The 18,179-nt window shown below is 43.5% G+C and overlaps 1 protein-coding gene across 1 annotated transcript in view; it reads left to right on the top strand.

The window, feature by feature from the left end:
* CSMD2 (CUB and Sushi multiple domains 2) overlaps window positions 1–18,179 on the top strand; it is a 598,617-nt gene that overhangs the window by 309,818 nt on the left and 270,620 nt on the right. Inside the window, exons 8-10 of the mRNA XM_073902955.1 lie at window positions 1,334–1,421; window positions 2,114–2,238; window positions 9,472–9,593. Of these exons, the coding sequence (XP_073759056.1) occupies window positions 1,334–1,421; window positions 2,114–2,238; window positions 9,472–9,593 (335 nt within the window). The remainder of the gene's footprint in view (window positions 1–1,333; window positions 1,422–2,113; window positions 2,239–9,471; window positions 9,594–18,179) is intronic.

Consider the following 18,179-nt stretch of genomic DNA (forward strand, 5'->3'; position numbering starts at 1 on the left):
CCTCCTCCAGGCAGCCTTCCATGTTTCTCTCAGCAACATAAGACAGGTCTTCCCTCTCAGCCTCCCTGTAGCTGCGTCTTCATCACTTCCCCTTTGTGGTTCTGCAGTTTGTTTCTGTTTCATATCTTCACTTGACTGGGAGCTCCCGGAGGACAGCGGTCATATCCGAAATCTGACAGTTGCATCTCCCGTGGTATCCATAATAGGGTCTTGTACACAGTAGGTGCTCACTGAATGCTTGCTGTGTGCCAATGTATGGGAATTAGTGAGTGGGTGAGTGAGTGAGGAATGGAGCCGTTGCTCATATTGTGGGACATTGAGTGGGTGGGATATGGGCCAACTCAGAGAATATTGCTCCACGCTCCCTGTCATCTCTGTCTTGAGGGTGCTGTTGGGACTGTGGGATGGGCAAGGCCTTGAATGGAACTGTATGCCAGGCCCCAGCTCCCGGTGATACCGAAAGCCTGGAATCCAGAGATGTGAGAGAGCTCCAGCCTCATGAGTATGAGCATCTTGAGAACAATAAACCGGCAGGGTCCAGAGGGTTTCTACCCTCTCCACTGGAGACAGGAGAAAACTGTGTGTTTCTGCCACCCCCTGACCAGGCTTCTCCTTCGGCAGAGAGGACCACGCACACGGTTGTATAAACAGCACTCTGGTGTTGGCAAGTGTGAGAGCATCCCACCACCTGCCAGAACCACCATGGGTGCCATCTCTGCGTGGTGCCCTTGGCCAGTGGCATTGGACAGGGGATGCTCTGCTTACTGCTTACTCAGCTTGAGAAGCATCCGATGGGGAGAGGTTTCTTGGCAGAAATAACCACATTTGAGCTAAAGACCCTGCTTTGAACTTCAGACTGCAGCTTTCTCTTACATTCTTTACTGTTCCTGATCACATATCCACCTTTTATTTAACTTCCTTTGAGTCATTTCTCCATTTGGGGCTGAGGTTGGGGGTGATCATCTCATCTAGAGTCGCCGCCCCCGGATCCAAAGCGCAGGGTGAGGAGGTCACTGGGGGCTGAGGACCGTCCACCTCTGGCCACTGGCGTGGGACGAGGGAACAGGGTGGTTGCTGGTTTGGGGTGCCTGCCTCTGAGCCCCTATGCTCTTGATGAATTTCACTTGGACTTTGCTCACAAAGGAATTTGTCAAAAGCAGCTCCCCACCTTGCATACTCATGAAACCTGAGCCAGGAGACCCCACAACCCCACACAGCCCCGTGGAGCAGGGCCTCATTCTGTCTCTGTATCCACCCCCCACCCTGAGCCACTGCCCTGGACATGCCTTCCTGTGATTACCCATCTCTGTATGTGCTGTTTTTTGCCTTGTAGTAACTCAGGTTGGTGTGTCCCAAGGGCATAATATGTGTCCAGACCCTGGCATACCTGAAAGGGGCAAAAGACTAGGCTCGGATTTCAGGTAAGACCCGTTCGGGAACTTTCTAATTGCAAAGAAGGGTGGATGGCCTGGTTGGGGGGAAGACAGGGGCTGGCCTTCCTAGAGGTACAATGCAGAGGACAGTGTGGATTCAGGAATAGACGCTTTCTGGAGAAGAACTGTGGCATCTGGCATTCTTTCCTGGGCCAGTCCTGGGACTGGTGCCTGTAGGTATCAGGGGAAGAAGAGAGCCGCAGACTGCCAGGGTTACACAGCACACCTGTCCCTAGGGTACAGGAACTGCCCTCACCAGTAATGACGTGCCAGCAGGCAGCTTATGTCTCCCCTCGTCTGGAGATCCTAGGGCCCCAAGATGGTACATCTTGCAGAGTTTCTAATAATCTAAGTATCTTCCCAGAATCCTCCATGTTCATTAAAATTTATGGGTATCATCCACCCACTCTTAGCTGTCCTAACTTAGAGCATGGCTGTTTTGCTCCCAAAGTCACATTTTAACTCAATCCTAAGACCATTAAATGGTCCAAAAAAAAAAAAAAAAGATGAAGAGCAGACGTTCCTTTCAGTGGAGATTTTAAGTGATAAAACAGTTGAGTAGAGATGAAGGGACAGAGGAGAAATAATGTTTGGTGTGGTACTTGTTTGTGGAGCAGGAAGGGAATTGGGTGGGCCTGGTGGGCCCAGGGCTGAGCTCACAGACACGCCTTGTCTCCCAGGTTAGGATCCAGCGTCCAGTTCACCTGCAGCGAGGGCTATGACCTGCAAGGGTCCAAGCGGATCACCTGTATGAAAGTGAGCGACATGTTTGCGGCCTGGAGCGACCACAGGCCGGTCTGCAGAGGTGAGGGTGCCCCTGGAAAGGGAGGCTGGCCAGAAACCGGGCTGGGCAGGGAGGATGGAGCCCAGCTCCTGGTCCCTGAGGGTACACGCTTGCGTCCAGACTGACTTGCCTCCCTCTCGCTGTGCTCCAGGCCTTGGGTTCTGCATTCATTGACTGATTAACTTACTATATTTAGTTAGCACCATCTCTGTACCAAGGCCTATGCTGGGATCAGGAGATACAAAGGTGGGGATGACAGACACGGCCCCTGCCCAGCATGGACCTTACGGTCAGGTTGGGGAGGCACGTAGGAAGCAGGTTGGTAGCTCACTGCGCAAAAACATCACAACTACACTTCAAGTGGAAGGGAAGTCAGCTTGAATAATGTTACCTTGACTCCCTACAGTATAACACATATACACCCCAAACCCTCTATCTCAATGCCTTTGTTTCTTTCCATGTGCTCGGCAATCCACAGATCTGTCACCTCTAGAAGAATGCTCTTAGCTAGGCAGGAGTCATGTGGACCATGATATCAGAAGGCTTCTCTGTAGGAATCCTCTAACCCCACACCTGGGCATCTTGTTTTCAAAGGCCCCGCCACCCACATTCCCAGCCATCACATGGCCTGAGGCTGGGCTGCCAGAGCCCCCATCCCCCACATCTTAAAATAATAGACCTGAATGTTTTCCTTTCCTGAGACAGGACAGCGGCTGCCTCTATGGTAGAGAAGCCCCTGGCCTCAACCCCCAGGGCAACGGTAGCTGGCTTTTCATTTCTCCTGCCGTGTGTGCATCTCTCTTCTACTGTTTGTGCACATGACCAGAGCTCAGCTCTTGGTGCAAGACTGAGCAGTCTCTCTGGAGTTTGTGAACAAAGCCAACAGTTGCTCTCTTGAGTGCCTCTTTGGAAGCGAAGGTACATTGCCTGCCATAAAGTTACATTCTGGATCCTTCCCAGTTTAAGAAGGAGATGCTTTGCCTCTCTCCAGGCTTATATACTAAGATGAAATTGATGCACAGAAAGGGGTCCAGGAGAAAGAACTTGGATGATGATTACACTAAGGAAGGGAGAGAGTTGGAGCTGAAACCCACTCCCTTCTTTTTTTTTTTTTTTAATGTGTTGTTGAGTAATCTTGGAAGAAGGTCATGAAAATACCTTTGAAAGAAGCTTCAGACGTATTCATTCTCACTCAGCTTTGAGGTGGCCATGACCCACAATTAATAATGTACTTTGTGTTCCCACTGATCTTAGTGATATTATTTCAGAGATTCCACTTAGCTAATATTTTTTAAAAATCAAACAGAAGATGGAGTCTTACGTATAACTCTCAGCTTTGCCACCAGCTAGCCATGGGCAGTTTGGCAAATCATCTATTTTCCCTGGCCTTGTTTTCTTAACCATGTAGATAATGGTACCTACCCTACCCATCTTGTGTTAATGTGGGAGTTGTGGATATGGAAACATCTAATGAATCAGAAAGAGCTTGACAAGAAAACAAATATCCTCACGCTAGAATATCAGCTCAACAGGGCAAGAATGCCTAGAATGGGGCCTGGCAGATAGTAGGTGTTCGATAACAGATGTTGAATGAGTGATTGAATGAATGAATAATAAGATAGGAAACATTCCATTTCCAGGGAGCCAAGAAACCAGCTGTGTAGAGAGGCATAGAATTAATCATGTCTGAGGACCAAAAGGACCCTCGGTCAATCTGTTCTTTCAAAATTCCTTTTGAGGAACCAGAATAACAGTGCCTTTGGGCAGTAGTGGAATCCGATCTCTCCCAAAACCATTTCATTGGCAGAAGATACTTCTCTTGGAAGAGGGATGGTTTACGTGACTATGCCCAGGCTAGGGAAGGACTGGCATTTTGGAAGGAAGTTCACAGTCAAGTGATCACGCTTATCCAGATGTGTTATGTGGCCCATTCAGGTCATGTCCAGTGATTTTGACACACTGGACTCTAAATTCTCTGCCACCCTGTTAACTGAGCTTTGGGCTAAGCTTTATACATCCATTCTCCTCTCATCCTCTGCCGCTGGGAGGCGGAGGAAAATCATGGGAAACAAAGCCAGGCAGAACTGCATTCAGATGAAGCCCCCACCACTTTGTAGCTCGGTGTCCTCGGGCCAGTCCCTGCACCTCTCTGAATCTTTTCTTTTTTTTTCTGCTAAAAGGCAATGATTATAGAACATGACTACTCCTTGGCATTACCGTGAGGCCTAGAGGAGGTAGTGGATTGAAAGTGCTCACTTAGAAATGATCCAGGAGCATCTGTGAGGCTTGTGTGCCCTCATGGCACCGTCTGCACGTGGCCTCCCCCCGGCCTGGGAGCACCCCCTCCTTAGCATCTAGGGGCTGCAGGGTTTTAGAAGCCTGTGCCCTCACTGTCTTGGCCAACCTTACCGCAATCCCAGCAGCTGGGGGGTGCACACAGACTTTGACCTAGAGCATAACTCTGCCTCCTATTAGCTTGCTGGCCCTGGGCTGGTTCCTACCTCATTTTGAGCCACAGGTCCCTCCCTTGTGAACTAGGAAAACAAATCCTCCTCTCCCTGGTGCTGGCGACATTTAAACAAGCCATTTTATGGAAGGTGACCAGCGCCAACTGTGGTGGAGAGAGAGGGGCTTCTCAGCGCAGGGGAGAATATGCCACTCTCCCCCTCCTGTTCCCCCCACCCCCCCCAGGTCATTGGGAGGGAGGAAGAGACAAGGCAAAGCCTCCTGGGTTTGGACTTGGATGGCCTGTCCTCAGCTTCCCTGAAGGCCACGGCCTGAGACAGAGATGAGATTCAAGGGTCCTCTCATTGTGGCAGTTTTGAAAGTTTTTCTTTTAAAAATCTCTTGTTTTTAATTAGTTAGAATCACTATCATAATTGTAAATTTTTATAGAAGTCTAAGTGAACCCCACTTCAAGAATAAAAAGGGACAAAACTCTTTGAATTCCAGGATAGCTCTACTAATAAGCAGGTTATCAAAAGATCACATTCTAAAAAGGATTCACCACTAATAACAGTGGTATTATTTTTCCTCTAATGCATTTAAAATATGATTTGATATTAAATATTCATTTTCCATGCAATTAATTCTGCTAAAACATGGGGACTGGCAAATAATAGGTTCTCAACTAATGTTGCAGGGTGACCTGAATGGATTGGTGATTGAAATGAGCGAACAATACGGACTGTGCCCTCATTTTGGAATTTGAAATTAGGTATTAACAGGTTTTTATTCTCTTTCCATCCCACCGAAGAAATAAGTTCCAAAAAGAAAGGGGGGGGGGATAGAGTTTTGAATTTCATGTGTCCTAGACAAGTTTGATCATCTAAAGTAGATTGAGGGAAACATGAAACTTACTAATTCTCTTTAGCCCCAGAGAGAGGCGGGTGGTAGAGTACAGAGCTTGGCAGAATTATTTTACAGATGGAGGCCAGTATTTAAAAATCAGCGTTTGCAGAAGCCTAATAATAAAGCAGATACAAATGGAGCTTCTTTCATTGAAGTAGGGGTAGGATATTTAGGGTTGCCCCTCCCTCACCCCTCTCAGCAGCCCCCAAGCTACCTCCAAGGAACCCCGAGGCTCCAGGGAACACTAAACACTAAACCACTAATAGTGGATAGGACCAAATTGACAACCAGGAGACCTAGAGGCCTGGTTTCATGTGCCCACAGGTTGGTGTTGACAGAGACTAGGAACTGAGTTATCAGCCCCAGAGGAGATACAGTTACTGAGCCATAAAGTAGATACTCAACAGAAAACAACACTCTTCTTCTCCTTTGTGGAGAAATCCCCTATTTGCTGTGCAAATGCACATGCATAAACACACACACTCACCCACATATCTATATATACTTGTATAGCTCTATAGAATAAAAACCTTTTTCCCTCCCTTCCCCTATGATCCTCTGTTTTGTTGGGGGGGAGGTGGTTGGGGGGATGGGTAACTGGGTGACAGGCATTAAGGAGGGCACATGATGTAATGAGCACTGGGTGTTGTGTGCAATGGGTGAATGACTGGGCTCTACCTCTGAAACTAGTGATGCACTATATGTTAACTAACTGGATTTAAATAAAGTCATTTAGTAATAAAAAAAAAAAAGAATAAAAGCCTTCTTATGGATAGAACACCTGACTCAGGACTCAGAGACCTAAGTTCAAGTTCCAGCCTTGCTATTAACATACCATATGGCACAGGGCAAATTACCAAAATGCTCTGAATCATCTCCCTCATTCTCAATAAGATGGGAGTGAAATGTGGGAAATAGGGCACAAACCAGCGGAATGAAAGCATGACAGTTACAGGTGGCTGTCTTCCTTCTTGGTGGCCAGCACTGGATCAGCTTCCCAGGTCCACTCCTTAAACACTAATGTTGTTCAGAGTTCTGTTTTCATCCCCTCCTCCCCTCTCTCCACTCCCCCCACTCCTACTCCAACCTTCCTCCCCTCTCCTTTGTAGTTATTCCCCTGTAGGTAATGTACTGAGGGCATGCCCCATTGTTCCCTGACACTCGTACCTATATATTTGTACTAATGATAAAGCTCCCAGTTGTTACACTATTTGTACTTGATAAAGCATTGCAGTATATACATTTTCCATAATTTCTTTATAAGGAAAGTGGCAATATCCACATTTTATGTTTGGCTCAAGCTTGGAGTGGTCAGCCTTCTTGCCCAAGGGCACAAACCTAATGGGTTGATCTGGGATTCAAACCCTGACTCCAAAGGCGCTATTCTACTTGAAAATGGCCCCTGGACATCCTTTGGAGTCAGTATTCTGGATGGAACCACATAGAACAATACCCTCTTCCCTACTTTTTGGTTAACTTTTATTTTGATTTAATTGTAAACTCAAAGACCATTTAAAGGAAGCATGCAAAGAACAATACACTCTTTACCCAGATTTAAACAACTAATTTTGAGGACTTAACGAACAAGAAGGAAGCTGAGAAGGATCAGTCAGAGAAGTAGGAGAAGAGCCAAGAGGCACCATGGAAGCCAAAGAATGTGAATGTCTACACATTGTAATATTTTATTTAAGTCCTTAAAGTGGTAAATGCCTTTTTGACCTGTTCTCTGTAATGACCTTCGGCATGTTTCAACAGAATGCAAATACCATATAATTTTCAGAAACAAGTGCGGGATAAATTGAGTCTGAAGGTGAGGGCTTTTAAGGCAGCAAAACCTGACTTTGCAGAAGAGATATAAATGGTGCTGGTGGAGATTTGTAGGAATTCCCTATAGGGCTAGGGTTCTGAATCCACAAGTCCCCCTTGCAAAGGTAGGCGGGATCATGGTTTTGGTTTTGATGGTCTTTTTCTAATTTGTGTACTAATGTTCTCAGCTATGGGGAAAATTCCTAAGTAAAGAAACCAAGGAAGGTAGGAAAAAGATTTTTGGCCTTTAGACATGAATGAACGTGGCTTTGGGAGTCCCATAGTCCCCTTTGTGGAATATTGATGATGTCCCAGGACCTGAATGAGTCTTCCCATCCAGTATCTCATCCAATTTCATCCTCACCATGCCTCGATGAGGTGGTATCACTAGCCCCATTTTACAGATGAAGTAGAATCAGAGAGCCTTTCCAACTTAACCAGCAAATGGATTTCAAATCTAGAAGGCTAAGCTGGTAAACCCCACAGCCTATGCTCTCCTCACCATGGTGATCTACCTTCAGGCCCAGTTGTATCAAGTACAATCTGTGAATCTAAGAGTTTGCCAGCACAGAATTATAGGCACAGTGAGCTTACATGAAGGGGTGGAGGAAAGGGTTCCTCTAGGGCTTCTTTCAAACTTGACTCAACTACCATTGGAGCTCCTGAGGGAGAAGATCCTTCAGGTATAAGACCGGGGACAGCCACCAGAAGGAACATCCTCGCTGATGGTGCTGTCCCAGTAGAGAAGGAGCCTTTCAGAGCCAGCAGCCTCTTACAAATAACCCTCTGACAACACTTGCTCTGCTTGATTGTGGCTGTTCGCACACCTGCTTCCCCTGCTTACCGGTGGCCCTTTCGAGAGGAGGGGTTGTGTCCTAGATATTTTTCTCTCCCCACATTCTGCCTGGCCCATGACAGGCACTCAATATATGTGGGAATGAGTGAGTGCAGGAACAAGTGCAGGAAATGAGCAGATTGATTATGTCCGGGGGCCGTGGAAGCTGCTTCCCAGGCCCTCCAAGAAGGCTTTCCCAGGAAAGGTTTATCGTGGCTGTTATCCACCTACAGAGAGGAGCCCTAGGATATTTTGCCCCATCAGAGGAAACCAGGTTTGACACCACTTTCATTTTATATACTTAAGCTTGTTGAGTTTGCTCACTATTTCTTTACCGTTAGGCACTTTGCCTACAATTAGAATAAATTGCCATGTGGGCAGCAACAGAACAGACTCATAGAACTCTTTATTAAAATAGCTGAGCGCTAACACTGAAGAATGATGTGGCCAGAACTAAAGAGCACGTTTTTAAAGAAGGCAAACACCTAGGTACAATGTAGTACCTTAACTGTTATCAATCACTACTTAATCTAATTAGTTTAGAAGCTATTTTAAAGAGCTTAATTAGATTAAGCTGTGATTGATAACACTTTATATCTACTTGAGTAGAGCACTTCTAATTCACCTTGAATCTTTATGCTTCCAGTCAAAAGCCTGTTTCAGACATGTGCTGAACATGGGGAAGGAATTGGGAAGTACTTGATTGGCCCGGAAATCACTCTGGGTGCCTTGCACTGGGCTGAGCTGGGGACCTTGGCAGAGTCCTTGGGTGCAGACATTCTCAGACCTCATAGGGTGGCTTTGACAAGGACATCCTGAGATTCTTCTTCAGGAGGCTGAGAGCAAATGGGGAAACACAGGTCAGCAGAGCAAGGGGGGAGCAGCTCAGCACTTCCATAAGTGCCTGGGGCCTACCTGGCTTTAGATCAGCATGAGTAGTACTAGCCTACGCCATCCTGGGGGAGATGAGCTGCTCAATCACAGAGGAGTCAGGATAGGGAGGCTTGCTTAGCCTGACCATGGAAGTTCATCATTGCCTACAGAGCAGCAGGTGAGGACTTGCAGGCCTGCCCCTCCACCAGTGTTCCCAGAACTGTGACTTTCCTTTGAGCCTACGGAGAACTGGGGAAGGAAATAGGAAGCAGGTTATATCTGGGGTGGGACTATACAGACTCCAGGCTCTTCTCGCTGGAATTAGGAGGGGGGATGGGAACTGGATCTAGTCTAAACTAAGATGCTTGCCTTTCATCTCCTCTCTGCAGCCCGCATGTGTGATGCCCACCTTCGAGGCCCCTCGGGCATCATCACCTCCCCCAATTTCCCTATTCAGTATGACAACAATGCACACTGTGTGTGGATCATCACAGCACTCAACCCTGCCAAGGTAAGGCTCCTGGGGTGGATGGGGAGAATCCTGTGGGCAGGTCTGACTCGGGAACAGTTGGTCTCCAAGGGGTTTCAAACCCAGAACTTGGTTGTGGTAGATTCTCTGCAGGAAATTCTTAAAAATTGTTTTTTTTTTATTAAATATCAAGTAGTTAAAAAGCATATTTCTAAAACAAGATATGAAGAACATCAATACAACAAACAATTGCCTAGTCATCTCCCAACTTAAGAAAAAAAAAAAAAAACACAGTTACCTTAGTGATGCATGTCCCTCACCAACCCCATTCCATTCCCTATCCCTCAGGTACCTTGACTATGTACTTATTGTTCCTCTGCTTTTCTTTATAGTCTGCATACAAATGTGTATCCTTAAAAATATATTATTTAGTAAGCCAGCATTTGAGCCTCATAGAAACATACTCATGTCATATATATTCTTAATAAACTTCACTCAAAATTATATCCCTAAGATTTGTCTATGTTGGTGTGTGTAGTTTGCCCTGCTATATACATCTCTTCACATGTTTATTTCACATTTAGTTTTTTTCTGTGCAATGCCCTTTATTCTCTCATTTACAAGTATCTTGCCAAGATCCACAAAACAACCTGTGAGAATCTTTATTTTAATTATACCAAAACTACAGATCAATTGGAGAAGAACTGATATCTTTATGATACTGAGTCTTCCCATCCATGAGTACGGTATATCTATTTCCCTAGGGCTGTCAGTAAACTTGTGTAATTTTTTTCCATTATAGGTCTTGTTTGTTTCTTAATATATGTACTTCTAGATATCTTATATTTATTGTTACTGTTATAAATCATATCTTTTAAAATTTCATTTTCTCCCAAGTTCTTGCTAGTATTTAGAGATGCAGTTAATTTTTATTCTTTGGTTTTTTAATATAGCAATTCTTGTAATGATTTATCTATGAATTACTTGGGGTTTCTAGAAAAGACAAAGGATGATGGTTTTATTTCTTCCTTTCCAATCTTTATACCTTCTCTTTATTCTTTTTCTTGCCCTAACGTTCTGGCTAGACCCTCCAATATAATGTCAGTCATTGTGGTGCTGGTGGGCACACTTGTCATTGTTTGATGTTAAATAGAATGTTTTTGGTGATTAACATAACAATAACAAATTAAAAATAAATAGAATGTTTTTATCATTAAGTATGATGTTTGCTGAAGTTTTTTTTTAATTTATAACCATAAATTTTTTGACTCTAGTTTTCTAAGTGCTTTTATTGTGAATAAATGTAGTGTTTTATCAAGCACCTTTCTATATCTATTGATATAATCATGATTTGCTCCTTAATTTTCTTAGTGTGGTGAATTACACTGGTTGATTTTTCTAATGTTAAACCAACCTTTCATTCCTGGGATAAACCCAACTTGGTAATTTAGTATTAGATGCTTAAATAAGCATCTAAGTGTTATAAATGCCTATATTTGATTTGCTAATATTTTGTTTAGTAATTTGCTTCCATTTTGTTAGTGAGATTGGCCTTCTTTTTTTCATCTTATATATTACCCTTGCCAGATTTTTTTCAAGAAGACATCGTTAGCCTCAAAAAATGACTTGGCAAGTGTATCTTCTCTTTCTATCCTATGGAGTTAATAGTAGAGGTTGGAATAACTTTTACCTTGGAAAGTTGGTGGAACTTTTCAGCAGAACTATCTGGATTTGGTGTTCTTCCTTTGTTGGAAGCTTTCAAACTATAGATTTAAGACTTTTAATGACTAAAAGACTATTAGATTATCTTATTTTTTTCTTGAGTCCATTTTAGTAAGTTTTTTTTTAAGATTTTATTTTTTATTTATTTGGCAGAGAGATACAGAGAGAGAACAAGTAGGCAGAGAGGCAGGCAGAGGGAGAGGGAGAAGCAGGCTCCCCGCTGAGCAGGGAGCCTGATGCGGGGCTCGATCCCAGCACCCTGGGATTATGACCTGAGCCGAAGGCAGCCGCTTAACCGACTGAGCCACCCAGGCACCCCTTTAGTAAGTTTTCTAATTTATTGGCCATAAAGTTGTGTATACTATCTCTCACTATATATATTTTATTCCCTCTTTTATTTCTAATTTTGTATCTCTTTTTTTGTCAATATTGCCAGAGGTTTCACATTTTTTATTCTTTGCAAAGAACCAATTTTAGTTTTGTTACTATTCCATTTGATATGTTTATTTCCTATTTCACCAATTTTTTTCCTTCTGTTATATTTGGGAATGTTCTGGGGTTATACTCCTTTTTTAGCATTCTAACTTTGATGCTTAATTCATTATTTTTTAATATTATTTAAGCATCTAAGGCCACAAATTTCCCTCTGAGGACTATTTTGGCTACATTCCCACAGGTTTTGTAGGTAGTATTTCTGTGATCCTTCAGTTCTGAATATTTTCCAATTCCATTATTCTTTTATCTTTCAACCATGAGTTTTTTTAGAAATATTTCTTAATTTCCAAATAGAGGATTTTTCCAGCTGTCTTTTTGTTAACTGATCTAAAGCTTGTGGTCAGAGAACATTATATTGAATCATTTGAAATTTGTTGAGACTTTTAGGATCAGGAATGTCATTTTTCACATATATTCTTTGTTGGAAAAAATAAGCTATATTTTGCAGTTTTTGTGTTCTTGTGTTCTAATATCTTCATTACATCAACCTTGCTAATTGTGCTTATATCTTTTATATCTTCATTGTTTTGCCTTCTTTATCAGTCAACTGTAAGAGAAGGCAAATTAAAATTTCCCACTATGATGGTGGTTTGCCTAATATTCCTTGAAATTCTGTCAGTTTTTGCTTTATATATTTTGAGGCTGCTGTTAGATATATAAAACTCTTTCTTTTTATAGTTTTATATCTTGCTGGTGAATTGAGCTTTTTCAAAAATAGTTATTTAATGACTCTCTTTACCTGGAGTAATGCTTTTGACCTTAAAGCTTTTACCCCCGCCTATTCCATCAGTTTTTTGTTTGGTTTTTGGTTTTTTTGGTTTTGATTTAATAAATCATTCCTGTTCTCTTGCTTTCAACGTTTCTACTTCCTTATGCTTTATATATGTCTTGTGTATAGCTGGATTTTTAAAAATCCCCTCTGGCAATTCGTCTTTCAACTGGAAAAGTTAGACCATTTAAATTATACTATCATTTGTATTTTTTAGGGTTACCCTAGATGTCTAGTGTTAATATGCATACTTAGCAAAGTCTAATGTAAATAGTAATTTTGTGTTCCCCCTGAAAAGTCAGAGGTCTTAGAACACTGACTTTAATTACTCCTTCCCAATTCATACTCTATGGCGTGTGTATTTTCATGTTGCCTTTCTTTTGCTCACAAGTCATTATTGCTCTTGTTTAATAAAACTAATGTCCATTTAGATTTACTCACACATGTACCGTTTTGTTCACTATTTCTTCTTGCATATCAGTCCTTCTCTTTGGAATTACTTTCTTTCTGTCCAAAATACATGCTTTGGAATTTATTGTCCTGTTAATGACAAACTTTCTTAGTTCTTGTTTGTCTTAAAATGTCTGTTCTCCCCTTGTTCTTGAAAGAACACTGCTATTCACTAAGTATTTGATTCTTGTTTGATAATTACGTTCTCTCTGACCATGGAAATATTATCCTAATGTCTTCTAGCTCCCATTGTTGCTGTAAGTTTGTTGTCATTCCTTTGTATGATATTCTTCTGGCTGCTTTTATGGTCTTTTCCTTGTCTTTATTGTTCTGCAGTTTCATGATCAAGCGTCTAGTTGTGGATATCTTGGCATTTATCCTGATTGACTTCATTAAGCTCTGGAATCTGTAGATTTTATCTTTCATTAGTTTGGGGAAATTTTTAGTCATTGTCTTTTCAACTGTTTTCTCTCCTTTATTCTCTCTCTTTTCTGCTCCTGAAAGCCTGACAAGACATGTTAATATTTCTCACTTCATCTTCTGTGTTTCTTAACTTCTATAATTTTCTGTCATTCTCTTCACCAATTATCTGTTGAGCTACATCTAACCTCTGTTGAATTCATTCACTGAAAATTTATTTTAATTTCAAGTAGCACCATTCATATTTTATGAGATCATATTTGGTTTTTAAAAAGTGTTCTTGATCATATTTTATAGTATTTTGCCCCCTACTCATATGTTCCTTAATTCTTTAAATATGTTAAACATATTTATTTTATACTCTGTATCTGTTAATCCCAATATTGGAAGTCTTTGCAAGTTTGATTCTGTTGTCTGTTGTTTCTCACTTCTTGCCTCCCAGAACCAGGTTTCCTTCCTGGTCCTGTCTGTAATTCTATGTGGTTAGAATCATAAACTCTGTCTGTGAGACTCCTTTGAGACCTGGGTAGAAGGTGGTTTCTCCCAGAGAGAATTTATATTCACTTCTGCCCAGTGCCTGGGAGCATTACCAGCCAGAAACCTCTCATACTAAATTCTCAGTATGAAGGTTTCAACCCACCCAAGTAACATGCAAACCCATATGAAGGTAGACTTATTGTGAAGGAGTCTCAGGGGAAGTTTTGTTTGTGTCCACTTAGTGTCAAGGTCTCAGATAAGTAATCAGCCTCCAGATCCACCCAGAGGGCAGTAGTGGCAGATGAGAAGGAGGGCAGTCTTAACTTCTCACTCACCCTCACACTATGGGTGCAACTTTAATCAGCCCAACTTTATTCAGGGGTGTCATACTAGAGTCCTCACCTTTGTGGGTCCTGACCTTTGTCTCCTGTTCCCTCTTCTCCACAAGGCCCTGAAAATCAGAGCTCTACTTCACCAGTTTTTAAATATGCACCCGAGGCCAATGCCAGCTTCATGCTCTGAGTCACAGTTTGGGTCGCTACATTCACTGGGTTTGGACTCTGAGTATTCTTACTTTATTAGTCTGCCCAGGCTGCCATAACAAAACAAAACAGACTGGGTGGCCTTAACAGGGGACATTTATTTTCTCACAGTTCTAGAGCTAGAAGTTCACAATCAAGGTGCCAGCAAATTCAGTTTCTGGTGAGGCCTCTTCCTAGCTTGTAGATGGCCTCCTCCTCACATGGCCTTTACTCTCTATGCATGCAGAGAGAGAAACTCTCTGGTGTCTTCTGCCTCTCTTATAAGGACACCAATCCCATTGGATTAGGGCTCTACCCTTATGACCTCATTTAACCTTAATTACCTCCGTAAAGGCCCCATCTCCAAATTCCATCACACTGGGGGTTAAGGCTTTAATATATGAATTTTAGAGAGATATAATTCAGTTCATAGCATTTACTAATTTATAAAAAAAAAAGCTTTTTTTTTCCTTTTTAAATTGTACTCAACATTTTAAAATTGTTTGGTCAGGGTGCTTAGGACCACAGTGCTGGGGACAATGGAAACAGATTTTCTCTGCAAGGCATATTACAAAGAAAGACTCACATTTCATCAAACCATTTGATGATGAACCTAGTCAATGGGGAAGGATGCTTCAGCCACATGGGGATGGAGTCTGGATCAGAAGAAGGGCTTCCTATCACAAGGTTATTAAGTTGTTGATGAGAAGGCTCTTTCTTGGCTATTGTTAAAGATGCTTATCTCAATTTTCTTTTGAACCTGAAGGTGAGGTGCAGGGGAAAGTGTAAATAAGGCCTGAGAAGTTTCTGAGAAAAAATTTGATTCACCCTCCCCCCGGCCCCACAGAAGAGCTAGTCTTACCTGGTGTGTGGAGTTCAGTGGCTCCGTATCAGTCACTCCCTCACATGTCCTGCAGGAGGTCATGCCATTCTGGGTTCCTGAAGCCAGCCCCTCTGAAGGGTACTCCCTCAGAGTCAAGCTGTGAAAAAGGATGTTCTTGTCATCTCCATGCGTTCTTTATGAACTTCAGGTAGTGCTGAGGAGCCCAAAGAGGCTGAAGGGAGTACCTTACTGATATCACACTGGAGGAGAGCCAGGGAGCATTGTGTGCAGAAAGAAGGGTGTGAGTGTGGCAACCAGAAATCCAAGACTGAAGAATCAGAGCTGCCTTCCTGCAAACATCAGGGAAGACGCATAATGTGTTCCCAACCCTGTTCACTGGCCCACAGGAGAGATACAGGTGTGTCGAGGACTGCCTGTCCAATCACCCTTGGAACGTCCCCCTCACGAAAAGCCCAGTCTCTCCAAGTTCACAATATGTCTTATGAGATGAGCACTCACTCATTCTTTGACTATAGATATGATCTCTGCCCTTGAGGAACATGTACACAGGAGAGATGACAGGCATGCAAATAAAAAACTAGAGCATGGGTAAATGCTGATGGAGGGGTGTCCAGTTTGCTCTCTTGGAAAATGTTGGAAGGAGCCACTGACTGGAAGGTCAGGGAAGTTTTCACATTTGAGCAGCGTCTGCAAGGATGAGTAGCTTGGAAATCCATAACTCAGAGTAGATGCCTGTGCAAAGGCACCGAAGTTTGGAACAACCTCTCAGAACTGAAAGGAATTCAGCATGTCTGGGTCAAGATGAGGATGGAAAGGTCACAGGATCCAGATCATAGTGAACCTACATGCTCGGCAGAGAGGCTTGGGTTTTGTCCTGAAACAGATTTTTAAGGGCAGAAATGCTAGACTGTTGGTAGTAACAACAATAGTTATGTCTTACTCTAAGTAGCTCATATGCCAAGCACTGAGCTAAGCCTTCTATATAAATGCTTTTATTTCATTCTCTTCATAGCACAATTAATTAGGTGGTAAGAGACCCACCTGATGGGTGAGGAAACTGAATCATGGCTAGGTTAATTGGTATAGGAAACGTAGCCACAGTGCGTAGCCAGTAAGTGGAAGCGCCAGGATTTAAGCCCAGTCCTTGCGGTTCCACTGCCCATGCTCTCAGCAGCTGGGTTGGGCTGCTGGATGGAACAAGGCCCCAGAGTAAATGGGAGGGCATGGGACTGACAGCCCTGGGGTCGGCCTTGGAAAGGATGAGGGTCATCCTTTCTTCTGAACCAGAGCAATATCAGGAAGGTCTGAGTTTTTACAAGATGACTCTGGCAGCAGTGGAGAGGATTAGAGAGGTCTCCCTCCTGGAGGGAGCGAGACCAGTTAGGAGGCAGAAACATTTACCCAAGTAAGAAAAATGGGAGCATCCACCAAGGCTTTGGAAACATTGAGGGGGAGACAGATTTAAGAGAAATGTAGGGAATGGAATGGGACTTGGTGGCTGACTGGATGTGAGGATGGAGGGAAAAGGAGGGTCCTACTCAACATTGTTTGCCAGGTGACCAGCACAGTGCCTGGCACGTAGTGGGCATACGGCAAACATTGATTCAGTGAACAAACGAATGATGATGCGATATTTTCTGACTTGGACCAATGGGAAGCTTCAAAAGGAAATGGAAGAGGAGGGACATGTTTTACAGGGTCAGGAGGAAAACGGTGCATTTGAAGTGCCTTTGTTTCATGCAGTGACATTTGGATGTTACCCAGTTGGAAACTGGGTAAATCTGGGTTCAGTAGAGAGATTGAGTGTTACCTCCTCAGCACATGAGTGAGAAGAGAAGCCTAAGGAATAGAACACTTCCTGGAGAGAGCAAAGAGAATTGGAAGATTCCGAATGGATCTGGAAACACCATCCTTATAGATAAAAGAAATCCAGTGCCAGACCCAGAGGAAGAGCAGCATAAGGTAGGAGAAGAAAGGAGAAAGAATTTCCAAGCAGGATATGTCTGACAATGGTGGAAAGGAACAGGTCTTGCTGGGGAAAGACTAAAAAAAGACCGTTGGCTTTGGTCTTGGAAGAGGACCTTTCAGTGAAGCTTTGGGGGCAGAAACAGCCATGGGGTGGGGAGAGAATGAGGGGAAGGGAGTCTCTAGGAGCAAGGAGCCCAGACAGCCCCTCTGACTAGTCTCAAGGTGACGTGAAGGAAGGAGAAAGGGCATGAAAGGGAGGTAGGGTGGACAGAAAGCTTGGGGCTGCTTAGAGTGTTTGTTTAGAATATTGGAAACTGGAATATGTTTGCAGGCTAAGGGCAGAGCAGGCGAAGAGGAAGAGAGTGAAGATGTAGGAGGATCTGAAATAAGTGAGAGGCGCATGGACCGAGAATGCAGGGGCTCTCTTGAATGGAACATGTGAAGAAGGTTGGTATTAGGAGAGGCTGGGATGTTTACCTTACTTTACCTGTAAGCGTGCAGAGCAGGACACATGTCTGCCCCTCTTTATGATCATGAGATGATTATTCATCCAGGCACCTGGATCTCTGCGGGCATGAGGACTCTTGCTGGAATTCCATCCCCCTTGTAGGACCTCTGCGGACTGAGCTTGAGAGGGGTCTGTGAATGTTCCAGTAACTAGGGCCCCCCAAGGGCAGTAAGAAGGTCCAAAGAGAAACGAAATGCTCTGGTGTGGAAATGGCCAAGAATATGTCAAGACACCAGCATTGACTGAGTACCTGTGGACCATGCAGCAATGCACGGTGGGGACAAGAACTTACAGTCTTATTGGAGCGGCAGGTGAGGAGTATGTCTTTACTCAGTAAACTAAGAATAAAACAATGAAAAACACCCAGGCCATCCTCCTGGAAGCTTGGCAGATTCGGGGAGAAGAAAGAAGGCTCAGAGCAAGTGATGTTGGCCTACTCCAGATGGGTTCCACA

Source organism: Callorhinus ursinus, unplaced genomic scaffold, assembly GCF_003265705.2.
Source record: "Callorhinus ursinus isolate GAN/ISIS: 27379988/994484 unplaced genomic scaffold, GSC_fseal_2.0 scaffold18, whole genome shotgun sequence".
Classification (NCBI taxonomy): Eukaryota; Metazoa; Chordata; class Mammalia; order Carnivora; family Otariidae; genus Callorhinus; species Callorhinus ursinus.